We start from the raw sequence: 22,216 nt of genomic DNA, 5'->3' as shown, positions 1-22,216 counted from the left end.
TCACTCAATCCACACACACACTCTGAAAATCCATTCAAAGGCTTATCATATTTTTGTTTAAGAAAAAATTCAAAATCACATTCGTACGAAGTTTTAATACGTTGCGAGGCAGATCGGAATCAGAGAAATAAAAAATATCCAGAAAATAGACGACCAATTTTCTGAACAAAAGGAACTTCAGTTTTTCCGTGAATCCCCGTACTTATCAAACATTTGTCACTGAAAAGTTACGATTACACCCACTCAGTGTATCAGCAAAACTGTGTCTTTTGCTATTGCGAGATGGTATAAAATCGGGAACTTTGCGTACACTTGTTCATATACAATCTCTTGAACGTCCGCCTGTCGGGCACAGAGGGTACCTAACCAACGTCTCAAACGTTTTCGTAGGCTTTCCATATCGCTCTTCTACACGGTGTAACATCAGGAAAACAAAAGATTTTAATTACTCATTTCTGAGGGCAAAATAAAAATGTTATGTGTATGACAGCAAGCAAATTTCGCCAAAAAAAATGTTTTTTGTTTAGTTTTATTGGGTGTATTTTCACGTAGAAAGTAAATTTTCTTCCTACTTCAAATAAAAATTAACATTTTTTTTTTGCCATGAGTCAGTTACTTTTTGATATCTATCAATGACGATAGTTAGATTATGCCCGATAACGGCATCATCGCCATCAAAACAGTGTTTTTTCTTAAAAATAATAAGGAATTGTTATTTTTTTTAAATGCTTATATCTCTGAAAGTAGACGAAATCCAGAAAAGCTTATATAACTTTTTACTCTTCTAATATGTATGTATGTATGTATAAGCTTTATTGTACATAAAGGAAACAAAAGAGACACAGTTACAGAGTCAGTAATATACAATGTAGGCGGACTTATCCCTTAATGGGATCTCTTCCAGTCAACCTTTGAGGAAATGAGTAGAAGCGAATTAACGATGAGTGACGAATTCAAAAATGTACAACCACTAAAAGAATTAAATGCAAATTTTGATATTTTGAATATGATGAGGTATGTTAAAATTATTCCGTTTCCTCATGTGTCACAACGTGTATAGTGGCATGACAGAGCCAGACTGCTTCGGTCGCCACGTAGCGTCAACGATTGTCACCTCAGCTAGGCCTGTCGGGTACAGACATGTCCTTTGTTCGAGACACCATTCATCGTTGGGACAATCCGAGGTGTGAGCGATTACGACGGATAGTCGTGGAGTATCAAATGTTGGTGCGTATTCAGATTCGTGAGATATTAGAACTATGTTGGTTATCGGAACTCGAAATCCCTTTTGCTTTCCCAATCGATCTCATTCCAGGAACGAAAAGAATCCTGTTTGCAGGTTGTTGCTTAACGAAGTTGTTCTATTAATCGGACAGGTTCTATGAATAGTTTGGTCCTGTATTTATGCTTTATTTTTGTGCAAGATAACTAACCAGTTTTAGCCTTGTACCGGACGACATGAAAACTAAGATTTAGCCTGTTCCATCTAACATGCTAGTTATAGTTACCGATGTTTAGAATGTACCAGAAATACATAGGGTTCTGAACTATAATAAAAATATCCTATTATCGATTTCTGAATTATACCGAGTACGGTTTGAAATCGCATTCAGTATTTCATTGATCAATGCTGTTGTGGCGTATTTTAAGCTTACGAGTATACACACATAGGTTATTATTTAAAAAAAACGAATAAATCGCCTGATAATTGTTGTATCTATTTGTATTCAACTTGAATTATTGCTATTAGACTTTATCAGGCGCTGTACTTACTCTATATGCTAATATTAGTTTCAAGGAGAAAAATAGTCACAGGGTAAAGCTATTTCTTCAAATTAAACAAACGAGCTTGGCACGTTGAATTCAAAATTATTATTTATTCTTAAATCCAAGTGTCAGTAATTATATTTCTCTTAAATACGTACTTATTGTTATTATTATTTCACAATTTATTTACATTAACATTATTGTACTCAACTGGTATACTTTATTTATTAACTGTGATACATGATAAAACTTTGAAAATATTTTGGTGTTTTTCCGCCAGATTGGAATAAAATAATGTTACTACTAGTAAATCCAAGTCATTGAAAAATAACTGAAGATAGTATGAAACAGGTTTGGTTGTAATTTAGTTATAGGCAATACATTTTTAAATACCTCACATTAGATTATGCAAAATCCTATGTAACAAATAAAACTTCAAGGTTATATTATTGAAGACAACACACATGGTTATTTAACAGTTTAACACAATGCTAAAATATGGACTTTCTAAAAACAAATAAGAATAGCCGATAAATAATTCTAATACAATCACAACAATATTATATTATTTAAATATAAAATTTTGTCTAAAATATAGATTTATGCGTCCCTAATAAACAATGCTAGAAAATGACAAACAGACATTATACATTTGCTGAAAAAACACCATATTCAACACCGGATCATAATTATTTATTATAAACAGTGAAGGTTTAGTTAAGAAAAAAAGTAGTTCAATTAGTCAATGTCAGCGACCGTTTGAAAGATCTGGTCAGAGTCCACTCTAGAACCCTGTCTTATTGACAACGTGCATTATTAGTCAAAGAAGTCACTATTGACGTTAACATTGAAAAGGTTCTACAGTGACCTTGGGTTCAAATCGTATCGTAGAGCTCCATCTTCTATCGCTCGTAGCGTCAACGATTCTCATTTTGACTAGGGTGGCAGGTACGGGAAGATATTAGGTAAGTATATTGTGAAACTTGAAAATCTTTACCACGTTCCCTGAATAGACGAAGTCCCTTTAGCTGGGCGCTTTCGAAAGTCCGAAAGCCAATATGTTCAATTTGAAGCAACCCCACTAAGTACCTATTTGTTGAATGTGGTTATGGTCAAAGCCACGTTGAGTGATGTGGTAAGTTTATATTTATATTACCGAACTTCTCTAGGCAAAAGACACTTTTCATCAGTGTGTGTCGCGTTTAGTCCTGGCGTATCGTCCGGATGTCAAAATGTAAGTTTTAATTGGCTCTCAGGCTTTCTATTTAACATATCACAATAAATCCCAACTTTGCACTAGCAGCGTTATTTAAAATGGACTACTTTTCTTCTCAACATAGGGAAATGGATAACAAAATGATATTACGTATCTATCACTATCCGTACTCTAGAGATATTTGTGTTAGCAATAGTCTCAACGCCAATAGGTAGACGAAGCTGCTGGCCAGCATGTGTAAGCTGGTGGTTTGAGCTGAGTTGTTACCGTGCTGCATTGCTGCTGGGGTTTCGCCTGTGAAAGACAAAGGTTAGTTAGAACAATTTTTGGGCAATTAAAATACTAAGGCCCACTTGCACCAACCACTTATCTCAGGGTTAGTGAGCTGTCATCTGTCAAATTCCATATAACATGGTGGGTTAACCCTCCATTTTCGTTGGTGCAAGTGGCCCTAAGACTATTTAATATAGATTTTGAGCTTTAGACAGGTTGACTCAAAAAGTCGGGACTATAAAAATAGTATTTTCGAAAGTAGAAAATGATTTTAACTTCTGATTAGCAGAAACGTCTGCAATCGATGCCGTTAGGCTTAGAATAAATTTAAAAGTGGAAAATGTCTGCCTTGGGTCTTACCCAAGGCAGACATTTTCCACTTTTAAATTTATTTTAGAAAATGATTGTGCCTATTTTCATGAAATATGCACGATCGTTGTGAATTTGGTATAGTATACGTGAATATAGTATTTGTAAATGTGGTATGCTGCTGAGTGGGCGAACTGTTTAGGAGGGAATTGTTAATGAAAATGGAAAATGGATTATATTGCTGAACTATCGTAACTTTATCATAGTTACGAATTTCATAAATACTTTTAAGTTCAACAAGTCACCAAAGGAATTCGTTATTATATGTCACAAGGAAATGGCCAAAACAGAGATTTGATCAAATCTCTAAGGGATATGATCAAATCACGCAGGATGTCAAAATGGCGAATCCATTTCATCGTTTCTCTAGGAAATTTCAGTCATTTGACTAAATCCCTGACTATGTTTAGTGAAATCACAAAATTGGCGTCACAAAATCACAAAACGTGGCATGTCTATACATGCCACGTTTAGTCATTTCACTAGATTTGTTGAGCGATTTGATAAAATCCCTGAACCACAACAGTAAGTTGACGAAACGAGCTTATAAAATAAAGTCAACTTTTTTTATCATTTCGTGACAAAACCAGTTCAGAGATTTGATCAAATCATATTTATTATATACCATATTCCAGTTGAGACTTTATCATTTCCCTAAATTTGTTTAGCGAAATGTTAAAAGAAATTGATTTTTTGAGTTAGTTTCGTCAACTTACTGTCGTGGTTCAGGGATTTTATCAACAAATTTAGTGAAATGACGAAACGTGGCGTGTCTATTGGCCGATTTTGTGATTTCACTAAACAGAGTCAGGGATTTAGTCAAATGACTGAAATTTTCTAAAGAAATGATGAAATAGATTCGCCATTTTGACATCCTGCGTGATTTGATCATATCCCTTAGAGATTTGATCAAATCTCTGTTTTAGCCATTTCCCTGCGACATATAAAAGTAACAAGAAATCTTTTGATTGTTTCTTTCTGTACCGGTTTCTATAATAGCTACAAATAGTGTAATTGGATTTTTTAAAAACGGTAATCCAATTGTAACAAGGTAGAAATTATCCAAGAAAGAACTTTCAAAAGACACCGCACTACTGCCCTACTTTACCTTACACACAACATACTATAAACGTACAGTAAATCTATATATATAAAGGATGTCATTAGTACAGCGCGAGTATTACTTATGGCCGCCATCGCACTAATGTCGGGGATTTATCATCCAGTCATTTAGCAGGCGGTGAACATTTCTTTTGATTTAAGTACTCTTGCTTTTACTGGAGTATTTTTCCTACCTAAAATATACAAAATTACCCTTTGCTAATAAGATGTTTGATATAGTGGAGATATTAAATGAATAGCCTAATGAGCTAATAAGTAAGACCTTTACAAGGAGTTTTCTTTCTTTATTACTTGACCTACATCTATCCTTGATTCCATCGTCCTGGAGAACTCTTAAGCAGGCTTAATATTGTCAAGTTAGGAACTTAAAGTACTTCCATCTCGCAAACTTTGGAAGTGCTTTCATTAAAGTTTTTCCCTCTATTAAAATAGCTTAGCTTTTTTTACTCTTTTCTTTCTTTCTTTCTATAAGATAGACGAAAATACATCGCAGAAACCATGCAAAGAGAACCAGGAAAGGTCAAGTACGTAATGTAATTCGTTGTTCATATTATGTTTTATATAAATAAAACTTTTCCGTATGGCTACCATAAGTTTTTATTACGTCAGTCGATAGGGTAAACTTTATTTCTCTTTTTGAAGTGAAACTTCTAATGCGACTTCCAACTGACAGCGCGTAACCACAGTATAATAAAGAGTACTATCGTACAGTATTAGTCTAGAGCCAATTTGGCCACAAGTCGTCTCCTTCACGATTTTCGTCGACATCTCTTCTAAATACCTAAAACAGGTATGGATATGTTCCTCGTTCTCTCCAGATTACGAATTGACCTGTTTTAGTTTAAGGAGGGGGGGACGGGTCGAGAAAAAGGGGGGGAAAAATGGCGACTGACCATCATAGATATTTATTCACATCTCGAGTCCTATGGCACCAATCTGTTCGTGCGAGGGGTAATTTGAAAGCTTATTAAACCTACTTTAATTGTTTTCAAATAACTAGGCTCATGAAAGTAACCGTTTAGGAAATATTTGAAAATATGTGTTTTTTTATCGCGCATGAATTGCACAAGTACTAGTAAAAAATGCGTCTAACTCAATAAACAATAACTTTACCGCAATTGACGTTATTATAAAATTTTCGCGTCTATTCATGCTCTTTCTAAAAATATAAGTTTCATTGGTATTGGTATATGATAATATATAACCATGTAATTAAGAATTTTGTTTGGCAGGGGTTATCCTCCAGGTCACATAAACGGGCGCTGACCGTAGTAAAGTATTCAATATTTTTGAGGTCTTATTTTACGGATCCATATGTGAGAGGTATCGTTTGAAAGATAATTAAACCTACTATAATTATTTACACATAACTATAGTATTAAAGGTAGCTGTTTACATAATATTTGAAAATATGTGTTTTTTATCGAGCATGAATCGCACAAGTACTGGTAAAAAATGCTTCTAAGTCAATAAACAATAAAATTTACGCAATTGATGTTATTATAAAATTTACGCGACTATTCATGAGCTTTCTAAAAATATAAGTTTTATTGGTAAGTGATAATATAACCATTAAATTACGAATTTTGTTTCGTAGTGGTCACTCCGCCGGTCGCCTAAAAATGAGCGCTGACCGTAGTAAAGTATTCAATATTTTTTTTTCGAGCACGAGTTGCACATATACAGATAAAAAATGCTTCTAACTTAATAAACCATAACTTTACCGCAATTAATGTTATTATAAAATTTACGCGAAATTTCATGCGCTTTCTAAAAATATAAGTTTTATTGGTGTATGATAATATATAACCAAGTAATTACGAATTTGGTTTAGCAGGGGTCACTGCGCCCTGTCACGATATTGGGTGCTGACTGACGTCGCCAAATTTTCTACGTTACTCAGATCCTATTTTACTGATACATTTGTGAGAGGTATCATTTGAAAGCATATTATGCGTACTATCTTTATTTCTAATATTTCAAGTCGAAACTGTAGAAGTTTGCAAAATATTTGATTAGTAATAATGTGTATTTTACTGTGCATGAATAGCATTGGCATTGATAAGACACGCTTCTAGCTCAATAAATTAAAGTTTTCCGCAATTGAAATAGTAACAAAATAAACGGAAAATGTATGACTTACACAAAAAATAAGTTTGGTTTGTATTGCTTAAACAATTAATTTGAATTTGTTCAGCTCACCTACTGCGCACCATCATATAAATGGATGTCCACCGTCGTTGCCTTTTTTCATGATATTTCAGATTTTATTTCACTAATCGTATATTCATAATAAATTTAATCTATCACGTATCGAAGTTACTTATATACTTAATTCATCAGTAAAATAAAATCTGTAAAATGATGAAAAAATTAAGGCAACGGCGGTGGACATCCGTTTATATGACGATTGACCGTGCGCAGTGGGTATGGTGGACAAATTAACATTAATTGTTTAAGCAAAACTAACAAAACTCATTTTTTGTAAAGGCCATACATTTTGCTGTTCATTTCGTTATTATATCAATTGCGGAAAAATATAATTTATTGAGCTAGAAGCATGTTTCACTCGTATCAGTGCGAATGCTATTCATATACAGTAAAAATACACATATTGTCAAATATTTTGTAAACTTCTACAATTACGACTAAAATTATTAAAAAGTAACGATAGTACACATAATATGCTTTCAAATGATACCTCTCACAAATTGATCGCTAAAATAGGATCTGAGAAATACATAAAATTAGGCGACGGTTAGCACCTATTTACGTCACGGGGGTGCAGTGACACCTGCTAAACCAAATTCGTAATTACTTGGTTGTATAATATCATACACCAATAAAACTTATATTTTTAGAAAGCATATGAAATGTCCTGTAAATCTTATTATAACATTATTTGCGGTAAAGTTATTGTTTATTGGTCATGCACCAAGATACAATCTTAAAAATTATGAAAACGGCAACGAAAATCGTCATCCATGTATATGACGGTGCGCAGTGAGTACGATGGATAAATTAACATTAATTGTTTATGCAACACTGACAAAACTTATTATTTGAAAAGGTCATACATTTCGCCGTTTATTTTGTTATTATATCAATTGCGGAAAAAATATAATTCATTGAGCTAGAAGCATGTTTTACTCACATCGGTTCCAATGCATATTTTCAAATATTTTGTTAGCTACTACAGTTACAACAAAAATTATTGAGAACTAATGATAGTACGCATAATATGCTTTCAAAAGATTCCTGTTAAATAAAATAGGATCTGAAAAATATAGAAAATTTGGCGACGGTCAGCATCCATAGAATTCCATACGTGGCCGGGCGCTGTGGCCCCTACTTAACCATATTTGTAATTACTTGGTTATATAATATCATACACCAATAAAACTTATGTTATTAGAAAGCGCACGAAATTCCGCGTAAATCTTATACTAACATCAATTCCGGAAAAGTTGTTGTTTATTGATTAATGATTAAGAAGCATTTTTTACCAGTAGGTACTTGTGCGACTCATGGTCTATAAAACACATATTTTCAAATATTTTCTAAACAGCTACCTTTATGATTATAGTTATTTATAAAAAAATATAGTAGGTTTAATTAGCTTTGAAACGATACCTCTCGCATATGGATCCGTAAAATAGGACCTCAAAAATATTGAATACTTTACTACGGTCAGCGCCCATTTCTGCGACCGGGCAGAGTGACTCCTGCTAAACCAAATTCGTAATTACATGGTTATATATTATTATATACCAATGAAACTTATATTTTTAGAAAGAGCATGAATAGTCGCGAAAATTTTATAATAACATCAATTGCGGTAAAGTTATTGTTTATTGAGTTAGACGCATTTTTTCTAGTACTTGTGCAGTTCATGCGCGATAAAAAAACACATATTTTCAAATATTTCGTAAACGGTTACTTTTATGAGTATAGTTATTGAAAAACAATTAAAGTAGGTTTAATAAGCTTTCAAACGACATGTTGCACGATCAGATTGGTGCCATAGGACTCGAGATGTGAATAAATATCTATGATGGTCGGCCGCCATCTTTCTCCCCCCTTTTTCTCAACCCGTCCCCCCCTCCTTAAACTAAAACAGGTCAATTCGTAATCTGGAGATAACGAGGAACACATACATACCTGTTTTAGGTATTTAGAAGAGATGTCGACGACTTTTTGTAAAAGAGGTCGTTTGGTCCCTGACTATATGGCCACTCCCGCTCCCCGCTAAAAGTGCCGCCCACCCCCTCTCGGTTACCTCACAGTTACCGCCTGTCAAAAACACGAACAGTCGACCTGTCATATCTCACTCATACAAGCATGGTATGCGTTCACCCTACACGAGCTTAGAATGTGTGCTAGGAACGCGCCTCTTTCATATTTATTTGATCATCAGTGTCCGAGATGTGGCGTAACACTCAGTCATTGTTACTTTGCGTAAAATAACAATGTAAAATATTTAAATCAGTAAAAATATGGACGTAACTAAACGCAAAAACGTGATGGTCACTTGACAAAATGTTTTTGAGGTTATGTTACGAAGTTTCACTTCTTCCGCGCGGAAGGACTCCATGCGCTGTTTTTTTTTTTAATTATTTTGTATCGTTGGCGTACGTGCCGCCACTAAACTTAGATTAAGTCAGGTCCTCACAGAAAACCAGCGCTGCGGTTTGCCGCGGCATCATGCTGAGAGGGTGTCCTATTTAACGTCTATTGTTAGTTTTATTGGCATGTCTTCTTCAATGTGTACGATGTTGTGACGTTAAATAAATATATTCTATTCTAATCGTGAGGAAACATTCATTGTACGTTGTAGAGTGAGGAGCCCAGATTATTGCTTACCTACTGGGCTGACATATACCAGCTGGGCGATTGGGGGACGACATGGCCGAACGCTAGCGATCCCTAGACGCCCCCTACACACGAAAGTGTAGGCTAAACCGATGTGGGTTTAGTGGGTAGGACGTTTCCCCCCTTTCTCAGAAAGAGAAGGATATGGGAGATGGGAGTCTCACATAACCCCTGAAATCGACGGGGTATGCGTAACAGTATTACCGCACCGTTAAAAAAACAAGATTGTTGCTTACCTAGTAACCATGGGGTTTACGCTATCGAGTAATGTTTTAATAACTCATACTTAGTAGCAACAACCTAGGTGTGATCTGGAAAATAATAACACCGCAACTAAATGCACCGAGTTAAATAAAATTCACTTAAAACAAGTATTTCCATCAAGCCGTTTAGTGTCCATTTCCACGCGATATCCGTGCTAAAGTGGCTATTATAAGAACGTCTCAAACGTAACGGGCTATAAACTGCAGTGTTTAAACCACGAGGTATCTCGGTTTATTCAAACTTAAAGGCTGACTAACGGTAGAATAGTTCTGGGTCCGTAGCCAATAGTAATTTTTTAACGCTCCGTGGCAAACGGTTGACTTTAACATGTGCCAATAGGGAAGACCAACATAGATTACGTACTGAGACGCTACGCCGCATGAACGATTGTGACTTTGGCTACGGCGGCTTGACTTGATCCCTTTAGTACTGTTTCGTAACTAAAAATTGGTAACCAGCTTCGAAACAAAAAAAATCCCAGTTCGTAACTGGCGTAACGACGTTTGGTAACCGGCTTCGAAACGGGAAAAAGAAAACCGTGTTGTAACTGGTTACAAAATGAGACTCATTACCGTTTCGTAGCCATGGTTGGTAACCAGCTTACAAACGGGAAAATATATCCCGTAACTGGTTACAAAATGGGTTTTTTTTTGCCGTCATGAATACTTGATTTATTCTAATAATGCTGACATTGAGTAATTTAGTATTATATAGTAGTGAGTATAGTTTCACTCTGTCTGTCTGTACGTATGTACGCCGTCCTATAGCTTCGATTTGGTAGAAACTCTGATCAGTAACTCGGGCCCAGTACGTAACCAGCTACAAACAGGGAATTTTGCATTCCCGTTCTGTAGCCAAACAAAACTTAGTTACCAAATAGTACTACTCTATCGAATCAAGATTCCCGGTTTGTAGCCGGTTACGAAATGTTGGCTACCAAACGGTACTAAACCGCTTGATCTGCTAGAGAGTTTAAACTTTTACTAGAAGGAAAGTAGCCTATTGAATATGTAGTCGTGCATGTAGCGAATAATAAATGTTTCAAGAGAAATAACCAAATTAATTGATTTAAAAACAACAATCGGGTTGAAATATTTGAAGTTAAATGACCACTTGAGATTCTAATAAGTGTTATTGTAATGATACAACTACCTTTTAAACAGGGGTACAGCGAAGCAATACCATACGAAATTGGAGTTTGTTTTCGAATAAGAACTGTTATTGTTTAAGTAATTATTTAGGATAAAGCTGTATTTTAATAATTAATTGTTTAGCTTGTGTAGTATAGTTTAAGATTTCTAGTTTATGGCAATAAACTTTTTATCTTATCTTATAAATAATAAATAAAATAAATAAATAAATATTATAGGACATTCTTACACAGATTGACTGAGGCCCACGGTAAGCTCAAGAAGGCTTGTGTTGTGGGTACTCAGACAATGATATATATAATATACAAATACTTATATACATAGAAAACATCCATGACTCAGGAACAAATATCTGTGCTCATCACACAAATAAATGCCCTTACCGGGATTCGAACCCAGGACCGCGGCGTAGCAGGCAGGGTCACTACCGACTGCGCCAGACCGGTCGTCAAATCTAAATCTAATCTTATCTTAAGACTATTGTAACGGACCACACAGTCCTCGGTTCAAATCATAAGATATATCTATAATAATTATGCTTAGAAACAAATGCATACAGAGATAAAAACTTAAAAATTGCAAATAAATAAAACGAAAACAACTTACATACGAAATGGAATTTCAACAAATTAAAAATAGAAATTCTCGGAATTAAAACCGGCACAATAGGCGTTTTAGGCACAATAGGCGAAATCGGCACAATAGGCGTTTTAGGCACAATAGGCAAGTCCGGCACAATAGGCGTTTTAGGCACAACTGGCGAAATCAGACATTGTAATGGCCCCTGTACACACATGGCCAACGGTTCCACCAGCCCTTTGTGAAACCCCTTGGCCAAGATAAGAGCCGCTGTTTACACATTGGCGAACCAATCACTTGGCATTGGCTCTTCATGAAAGATGGACGTGGAATGAAAAAATCTAGGAAATTCTTGGTCATAGACGTTGTCAGAAAAAAAATATTAAAAAATAATAACCCCGTAGTAAAATTAAATTATTTGCAATATTAACAATTTTTTGAATATTCTGATAAGAACATTTATCTTTTTTAGGAAATACATTAAACATTTGCAAGGTTATTTTATTTCCTAAAATCTACACTATTATTGGCATAGATAAACTTATTATTTTCGTAAATATATCACTACTGTCCTCTCTGACGGCTGACGACCAACTGAATGAAGCGCCAACGTGTAAACGCAGTTGGCCATTGGCGCCAAGATCCTTTGATGTGTGGACAAAAAACCGACACGAATCGGTTGGCCGGCAAGCGCAAGCGCCAACTGCCAACTTACGGCCAAGTAGCCCTCTACACACATGGCCAAGGGGGTTGGTGGAACTGTTGGCCATGTGTGTACAGCGGCCATTAGCCATAAAACAACACAGCGCATGCGTTAAAATCGGGACAATAAAACTCAGAGCGCAGCGTCAGAGGGGGGCATTCGGCGAGGGAACGTTGAGGTGTTCACATCTGAGGGTTAGGTAGGCATTCGACTAGGAATCGTTGAAGGAACACATCAGGAGTTTAAGTAGGAAGCGGATTTGAGATACAAGATTGAGAGGTTGGAGACTGGCGAGAAGGTATCTTGGTAAAGTAGACTTGAAGACTACAAGTAAGTGTCCAAATTGTTTATTTTGAATGTGTTTATATTTGTAATTTTAGATTAGTGCTATTTTCTGAAGGTGATAATTTTAAATAGTGATACTTATTCATTTCATATGAACAAGATATTCATGAATGTTATATTTATGTGGTAATTATTTAAAGTCGTTCAAATTTCAATTTATTTATTACATACAATTAACACTAACAGTTAATTTGGAATATTATTAATTAAAATTCGGATCTGAGTATCTCTAATATGACTACTATATGTAACAAAATAGATACATAAAATATTACACATATTTACTTTATGTACATACACATTCTATTAGCTAGAATCTCTTTGGGTAATTAGAAGGATTTTCATACTATTGTCTCATCCTTAAGTAAGATAATTTTGCTATATCAATGAAGTAGGATTAATAACTTTATTTATTGTTCATAACATGTAAACTTTATTAGAGTTAAAGGATAACTTGTGGGAATTAATACTAATACTAAATACTAGGGAGGCATAGGACATCTATGGATGTTAGGATCCTGTCGCTATCAAGGAGAATCATTGATATAAAAATAAGATTGTTCACAAAAGTTGAATCATTGACTCTGGCCTCGAGATTGGCAGACTTTGGAATCATCATTCCATTTTCATAATATGGTTAACGATAACGTTGTCTGGGAGACCAAACAATTCTAGCATTGACTAGTGAAACACGATGTCAAGCAATGGACCACTATACTCGGAACGTGGGAAATTGCACGCATATAGAATTTATATTTTGTGATCTTGGACAACCTTCGATGGCTATGGCCGAACCAAAATATATATATGGGATGGCGTGTGAGTCTGGGGTTTTGTCGTTCGAAAGGCTAGATCAATGAAGTATTTGTCTTAGTATCAAAAGAAGGTCAATGAATAGGCCCAATAAAGGGTATCAAAATAGATATTCTGTTTCCTTGATAGACCAGGGGTAGGCAGAGCAGTTTCTATCCTGACGTTAGAGGACTTGGTTGCAGAAACATCCCAAAACATATAAAATTATACCGGGATTAAAAGATCCTTGATTAAATATTTGATATCTACTATTATGGTAGTACATTTTTAAGTAGAGCAAAGACACTTTACATCAGTTTACTTTTGTTCTAAGGATCCCATTTGTTCAATGTTTGATAAAGCATAAATTGAACCAGCAACCTAGTTTGTACATATGCTCGAGCGAGGTCCTTATAATAGGCTATATTATATTATACACCTATTATTCCTACGTATAAGGGACTCGTGGGTCGGAAACAATTAACCCCATTTTAAATAATGTCTTGTATTTTTTTTTAATATATTTCCTGTATTTATATTCCTTACACAATTTTACCATTCTCACACACTTTTATCTCAACGCACTAAATTCTTTCACAAATGACGTTCTCTCAGCTTATTATACCTCAAGTGAATATATTACTGCCTTAGTTTTATCAACTTAAATTTACCCCTAATAGCAAGTTCCTAAAGGTAAAAAGAATCTGGATTGCTACGCACAACTACGGGGTCCTACCACTTACTAGACGATCACAGTATTTGTTTTAATGGCCAATTTTTAATAGTGTATTGTTTTAATTAGGGCTAACAATTTGGACTTAAGTTAGGTAATTTAGGGTGTATTTAATTAAGGGGTAGCGGGGTGTTACAAAGTGGAGACCGTGACCGCAGGATGTAATAGACCCTAAATATGTCCAATTGTTAGCATATTCAAGTGACATTTTGTCACAAAGTGTTGCTGTGAATGAGATATCCTTTTTGGGAACTTGCTATCCTTCATGCTGAAACTTTATTTTAATTTTGTATCATTCGTCTATTCTTATTAACCACTGCGTAATAGTCTAAGGGGCAATCAAGCTATTGATAGTTTTCTAAGATACGTTTCATTTTGAAGTATGTTTGTAAGTTTAAGGTCACTAACCTGGATTTTTAAACAAAGTTATAATCCGATATTGAAACAGAAACATTGCACTTTGCACAACACATTTCACTCACTTTAGACATAGCTGTGTAATTTTAAAACCATTGTAGGCTTATCACTTATCTAATTAGATTTTTATTTCACTTTAATTCACTATTCAAAGAACTAATGACAGTTTGCGCTTCTAGCATAAACTAAACTTATAAACGTTACCCGTTACGAACTTAGGACGCGGCTTTATACGATAATTGGAATCGCGTGTGCACATGGTATTGTATGTAAACAATAACATAATTATCGATCAACAACGTGCGTACAGACTGATAAGAGATAACACGTGCAGAAAACTGTCATCGACTAGGGACACCGGGGATAGAAGAAAGTATTTGAGGCTATTGTAAAAATGTCAAACCAGCTGTCAATGAAACAATTCAATTGGAATGGCAAATTTAGAAAAGTTATTCGTTTTCTAGCTAATATTTATTCTGTTGCGATAATGAAGAGATTATAGCAAAAATAAAACCTCAATGGTATCGGTTATATTTATCTACTGGGAAAGTTTTGTACTAAAACAAACTAGTCGTTACTGAAAGCAATTACGCACAGATCGACTGTCTTGTGGTAATTTTGTGTCGAGGGTTCTTTAAAACGATATCATGGAAGATTATAAATACTTAGATACATCAAAATAATTTAATATTAAAACGTTGTACATGTTTTATGTTAAGGGAAACTTTTACTGTTTAGTGAATCAAGATTTTCCGTTCTGTTGGTTATAATATATCTGCCAGTCTCACTAAATAAGGTAGAAATAAGCAAGGAAATACTGCTAGTATTTTAGGTACTTTGCTCTGTGGGCCTCTGTAGGAATTGATTTCTAACTAGATTTGGCATGTAGTATGTATATATGTCATGTATAAGTTGCTAGTATTGGCATGTTCTTTTAAGAAACAGGATAAGCTAAATTTATTGACAAAATGATAGAGAAACTTGATTAAGTATACTTTGTCAAAATCGATTCTTCATGTGTCAAGTGTCGCATATCATGGTAGATGTCACTTTGACAGCAAGACAATATCATGTTCACTCTTACCTCACTATCTTCTCGCCCCTTTTCCGTGTTATCAACTGATTAGTGATAAGCTGTTATCAGCTAGAGAAAAACTAGGAAATAAAATGATGATTGGTCTAGAGAAGCGTTAAGCTGTGAAATATCTATTTTAGCTGTGATTATACTGACAAATAGAGGTTGTTTAATCTTAAGTTGTCAATAGGGAAACTCATTGATCTGATTTTGATTTATCTTTAAATGAGATTAACAATAAAATAAATAATAGTATTCATAATCATAGGGAAACTAGTAGCAATGAGCTATTTTCATACTTACTAACAACTAAGGATTAGTTGTCTTCCACTGAAGTGTGAACAAATTATAATTAATAATTACTTGAAAGAGACAAACATTCAAGTAGCTTATTGACAAGAATGTCAAGAACATACAATCTAGAATTTAAGCATAGTTCTTAAGTACTCAAGTAAGGAGTTAGGCACACCATTCATTAACCTCAGGCAAGCTTATAGCTAGGAATATTTTTATTGATAGTCAGTCTGAGTCATTATATAAGATAGTATTCAGAGCTGTGTTAACATGAAATGATTCCCATCAGTGAACAGATTACAGTAGCTATTGCATTTAAAAATTAGGGACACGGTGAATCACACGCTAGCAAAATTATGAAGGAAGGTGGTAAATGAAACACTCACAAAATGCTTTATTAGTAATATTGGAAAGGTGCACAATAAAAACCCAGAGCATACATGTTCTTGTTGGTTCCATTAGACGGAAAAGCGCCACTCCATGCAGGAAAAATAGAATAGAGAAATAACTTTTAGTTAGGATTATTCAGGCAATAATGGGAAAAAAAAATATTGTTCCACTTCTTGATGACTTTTGAAAAGTATCTTGATGTGAGACACGTTGAGTGATGATCATATTTGGTGTAGTCAGTGTAGGCGTTGAAAGTGATTGTACATGGAGAAGAATTTTCACTCTTTCATTGAAACCTGGAACAAAAATGAAGGGTAAATACATTTCAGTTAAAACATTTAGAATGCAATTCCACTATTGGATGTGCATTCCTTTTTTTATACATACAGGTCAACAAGTCATATAATGAATTGCATTGTTTGTCAGACATCTTCATAAAGTCGGCTTTTAATGATATTGTAATATTGTATTGTCATCCCATTTAATGAGTTTATAAAATTTCAGTTCTTTAGGTAGCATGTAGCTAGTAAATATATTAACTATGGAGTAGTCTACAATATGACCCAAGGTTACAATAGGAAAGCATAATTGCCAAGAGCAAGCTTTTTAAAATATTTATCAGTAGATTGTGATTACACTAATTCTAGTATACTATAAAATAGAGTGAGGAAGATGATCATAGGTTTCCTATATTTATGACTTAATTTGTCAGATTATCCGTCTGTCTGTGTTTTGATTTTTTTGAACCAGTTATCAGTGGATGCAGTAAGTTAGCATAGATCAATTTGACTGGTTAGGTAGATAAGCTAGACTTAAGATTTTAGACTTAGTAGTAGTGTTTGTGCCAAATATAGTGCACAGTATAATAGTTTGAATGAACGAATGGAGTCAGTCTGTAGTAGACTTGCTATTATTACCTCTAGAATCAGGAATAAGAGCAAATAATATAATTTACCTTAGAGTAAACTAAAGAATAAAAAATAAATAAATAAAATATTTTACCATTGTCTATGTAGATCAGACATACAAGAGCTGAGCCAGGTCAGCCTGGGAGTCATTTTGTTGCAATTGAATGTGTTTCGAGCACACACATGTTGCTCAGTCAAAGGGGCATGCAGGGGCATGGAGTTCCAATTTGTACATAGCCGGGGAAGGGGCAGGACGTTGATCCTAGTATAATGGCAGTATTGTTCAGCATGCTCTGGAAAATTTAAGAAAATATTTATTAATTAAGTAGGAAATAAGTCCTAGTTATAAGCATAAGTTATAAGAATAAGATTGGTAGAGATTTTATAACTAAATAGGTATTTGATCATTTTATTAATTAGGGACTATTTTAATTACGGGATAAATTTCAAATTTTATCATACTAAACTATTATCGAAATAAAGTTTAGCCAAATAGAATAAAAGAGAAATAATTGACTTAACAACAACATAAAAGTTAAATAAATAAATAAAAATTGAAGGGGCACTTTTGTACAGGCCTACTTGATTACAAACTAAGCATGATTCTTATTATTGAAATTCGGTAATGCTTACATTCTTCATTTATACAATTTTTGCTTAAAACCAACATTGCTTGGTCATACTTTAAAATTCATTCAACCTCCTTGCATTATTCCGGTGTTTGCCACGGCTCATGGAAGCATGAAGTCCGCTTGACAGCAATAATTCCAGGATTTGGCGTGAGCACTAATTTTCACTAGGTCTTATTGAAATTAGTCTGGTTTCCTCACGATGATTTCCTTCACTCAAAAGCAATTGGTAAATATCAGATGATAGTTCTAAAGTACTCATCGGTACTCAAAACCGTACTTTAAAATTCAAAGCATACAAATAATTATCACTAGGTGAGATTAGTTAACAGATTACAGGATCATTAGACATTAAAAGTGTAACTTACATATATTATTACATAGCAGTACAGGTGATGCAAGCCGTGATCGTCGGCGCCTTGTCCACTCATGGAAGCAGTCCGTCGAAAAATGAGCTGCGAGTGGCAGGTTTGAGCTGGTGGAGCGAGATCACGAGGGTTGCTGAAGATAGGAAGGCGTGGCGTGAGTTTGTGAAGGCCCTATGCATCTCTGGGGTGCCTTAGGACACCCACACATAACTGGTAAGGTAGTATAGTGGCACTGGGGCTTAACTCCAAGGGGCATCTAGCACCCAATACCTGAAACATGTCAATAGGCGGACATAAGAAATAGGGAGTAGTAGGCTTACTAATACTCTCCATCTCTAAGACCAGAATTAGGATGTTATTGTAGTGCGCTATAGGAATTAGACAATCTCTCTATTGGAAAACATTTTACTATTTTAGCAAGTCAAGGGTTAAGGCTGCTTTCAAAAAAAAAAAAAACGTCAAAATAATGTAAAATTGGTAGTTTTAGTCGGTGAAATACTACACTTTCCGTTATCCAATAGAATTATTTAATTCAAATTTCAGTTAGAGCATCTTATTATCTTGATTTTTATAAGACTGGATTTTTGAAAATCAAGTAACTAAATTAATTATGATTTTTTCTCTAAAGCACGTTTAGAAAAATTTACGCATAGAGCTGAATTAGTCGATCTTATTTGTAAAATTTGGACAATTTTGATAACTAAAACTGGTAAATTTATAATTCGTATACCCTGTACTACAATCTTCTCAGACTACATTTTTATTATAAGGTTTTAAAAAAGAGTAAACGAGGCTAAGTCGAAATCAATTTTTTTCAGAAATTACCTAAAATTAAGTGACAATTTCTTTGAAAATCTACATCACTCCGAAATAATGTTTGTATTTAATGAATCTTCAACGTTTACTTAAATTGCTGATATGCCTTAGTGATTATAAATTGCTATTATTTATTTTTGGCAATTTTTTGAAAACGAGCCTTCACCAGTACCATTATTACCACTTTTGGACATTTTCTTATATTTTGTTTGACCAAGTAGGAAAAGTCGTATAATGTGATATATATTTCTAAACTACTCGCAAAGCCCTTTAATTTGATACCACACACAGTATGATCAAGCGCTCCGTTGCGATTTCAATGTTTTTCACACGAAAGCCCTCTTAAACTAAACTATGAACTGCTTTGTGATGGACAAGTTAAATACGTTATTACTTACGGCGAAAACTTGGCTCAATTCCATTGAGGTATCATCAAATCATCACGAAAGAAAACCACGTAGTTCCACTGGCGTCACAGGCTAAAAGCAAACAATCATTTATTTATTACATTCGTTATACACATTTTGTGTTGTATTTATCACATTACTAACAACATATATCATTACTTAGTTAATGTATTACTCACTTTTTTATGATTTATAACAAATACAAGCCCGCAGGTCGATAAATTACGTAATTTTCAGTTCCAAATAATGCGTGTACGTCTGAACGACATCCATTTTTCTTTTATTTCTGTCTGACTGACAGTAATGACGTGGCAATGACGTCAGCATAGCAAATGTTGCCATAGAAAAATCAAAAAGGCTCTATAGATCATAAGACATTTGACGGACCGGATGCAACTAAAATTTATCCAGTATGAATGGGGCTCTGCAGACTATGTGTAACGAATTGTAGAATAATAAAATAGAGACAGTGATTTGACGTTTACATTCAATCTTAATGTTTTTTTTTTATATAAATATGAAATAAATAAATAAATATTGGGGACATCTTACACAGTTCAACTTAGCCCCAAACCTATCAAATTTTGTGCTATGGGTGCTAAGCGACGATATGCCTATTTGAATGGATAAAAACATGCTTGTATACAAGGGAAACATCCATGATAATAAATATATTCTGTGGAGTTTCATTGAGGAGAAAAATATTATTATAATAAAACTTTGTTTAGACTGCTAGTATACTATGACAAATTAAAAGGTCAGTTGAAGAACACCAAATTTCAAACTTTCTATGTTTTGCTAAATAACGGATCGTAGAACCATATTAGTTATAAAATGAGATAAATAGGTAATGCGTAGTAGTACAGGATTTACTAGCTTTTGCCCGCGGTTTCGCTCGCATACTGTTCGAAACGTAATTCTTGTTCAATCGTTTACAAAACAAAGTAAGATTTCAGTTGGATCTGTAGATTTCGATGTACGGTACGGTAGCCATACTACCATCGTTGTGTAACAATGAAGCAATCGTTGCAATCATTTATTTAGAAAAATAGTACATACAATATTATGTGTAACCAAGAATCATATTTCGTCATGTTTGGAAACTTTCACTCATGTGACTTTCCATCTTTTTATGTACTACGTCAGTGGCAAACAAGCATAAGGCCCGTCTGATGTAAAGTGGTTACCGTAACCTATGGACGCCTGCAACTCAAACAGTGTCACATGCGCGTTCGATAGGTTTATTAAGCTAATGATAGTTCAGTATGTAGGTATGTGTGTATGTTTGTAACGATAATACTAGAAGATAGTTATGTCATAGAGTTAGAAGATGTTATCAGAGCAGCTAGGTGTAACAAGTTAGGTACTTGTTTTATTTTTCCTACTTACAAAAGGAGAATTCTTAGCAGTATCATCTTCCATAATTTAACTTTGCGTCTTGAACTATAGGTTAACAAAATGTAAGTAATTAATACTTAACGGTAATTGGCATCACATACAATATTTTGCAGTTTTGCGTGCCGTTTGTATAGGGTTAATGCGAAAGTTAAATGTAAGACGTGATTGCATAAGGTGATTCATAAAGTAAAAAAAATAACATAGTCCCTGTACTTACGATATAAGTACCTATGTTTATTATTTTTAATTTCTGATCAATTTGAAAAATTGAAATAGCAACAAGAAAAAGGGAGAGCTTTTTAATTATGATATTATATATTATTTTTACTGTCATTATCTAAGTGGACTTGCAGGTATGTCAGAAACAGTAAAATTGAGCGTATGAGGAAGGATGAAATCTGAACGAGTAGTATAAATGAGATTCGCATAATAGAAAGAAGAGAGGTTTAGCTAGATGAATGGATGAAGAGTCGTTTGAAGATATGAAGGGTTTCCTCATGTTTGCAAGTTTGAGAATAGTGACGGCAGTTATTGGAATTTCGAAATGGGGAAAGGGTTACACAAACTTGATACCAAAAGAGTTAGGTGTTAGGATAAATAATTTATACCTTTTATAGGTACATTCTTTTGGTAACAACATACTCTACATGCCGCTAACAAACGAACTAAACACACACCCTGTGTCTTTATGGGATAAATCAGATAATTTTGTCTGGCATATATAAAAAAAATGTGACTTAACATGGAATCATATTTATAAAATTGTTGATTTGATTAAAACATTGATTGTCTGATTACTCTTATAATTGGACGTATTTATGCAGAATGGGACCAACCCACACAACTATAGTTTTGAGATAAAGCACTTTTTGTTCATAAGTTGCATACAAAAAATATTAATGGCTTTTCTTTTAAAGTTGGATTGTCAAGTGCTAGAGTATGGCATTGTTTATATTGTTTTACTTAAACAAGCCTTGAAAATGGAGTTTTAAGTATAGTTTTCTCTTAAAAAGGCAATGGTTCCTTTTAGCAAAATTAGTTAAGTGAGGGTTGGTCCCTTATTGATTTATAGGTAATCTAAAAGGTTATACAAATATAATGCACAATAAGGGCAGATTTACTTTATTTGTAAACAAAAACAATCTCTAAACTTATATAATATCGCTTTCGTAAACTATATTCTTAGAATTCTTTGGGGCCGGAGTCAACGGAGAGTACGGAGGTCCACTTTTTTCAGTTTCGGCGATTACGTCGCTTTCGTAAACTAAGTATATTCTTAGAATTATTTAAAGCCGGAGTCAATGGAGAGTACGGAGGAGGCTCTACAC

The 22,216-nt window shown here is 34.3% G+C and overlaps 1 protein-coding gene and 1 long non-coding RNA gene across 2 annotated transcripts in view; both read right to left on the bottom strand.

The window, feature by feature from the left end:
- Positions 1-1,999: 1,999 nt before the first annotated feature.
- Positions 2,000-22,216, bottom strand: part of LOC125236235 — a 122,845-nt gene continuing 102,628 nt past the window's right edge. The window contains exon 8 of the mRNA XM_048142925.1: positions 2,000-3,277. Within this exon, the coding sequence (XP_047998882.1) occupies positions 3,144-3,277 (134 nt within the window). The 3' untranslated portion in view covers positions 2,000-3,143. The remainder of the gene's footprint in view (positions 3,278-22,216) is intronic.
- Positions 16,360-19,753, bottom strand: LOC125236247. Its single transcript, XR_007178191.1, has 5 exons — positions 19,670-19,753; positions 19,482-19,562; positions 18,268-18,537; positions 17,365-17,563; positions 16,360-16,658 (listed from the first exon to the last, which is right to left on the bottom strand). It is a non-coding gene; the product is annotated as an uncharacterized LOC125236247 (long non-coding RNA).

Source organism: Leguminivora glycinivorella, chromosome 2 (assembly GCF_023078275.1).
Source record: "Leguminivora glycinivorella isolate SPB_JAAS2020 chromosome 2, LegGlyc_1.1, whole genome shotgun sequence".
NCBI classification, from domain to species: Eukaryota; Metazoa; Arthropoda; class Insecta; order Lepidoptera; family Tortricidae; genus Leguminivora; species Leguminivora glycinivorella.
The sequence above is the reverse complement of the archived record's forward strand: the minus strand, read 5'-3'. Positions and strand labels throughout refer to the sequence as shown.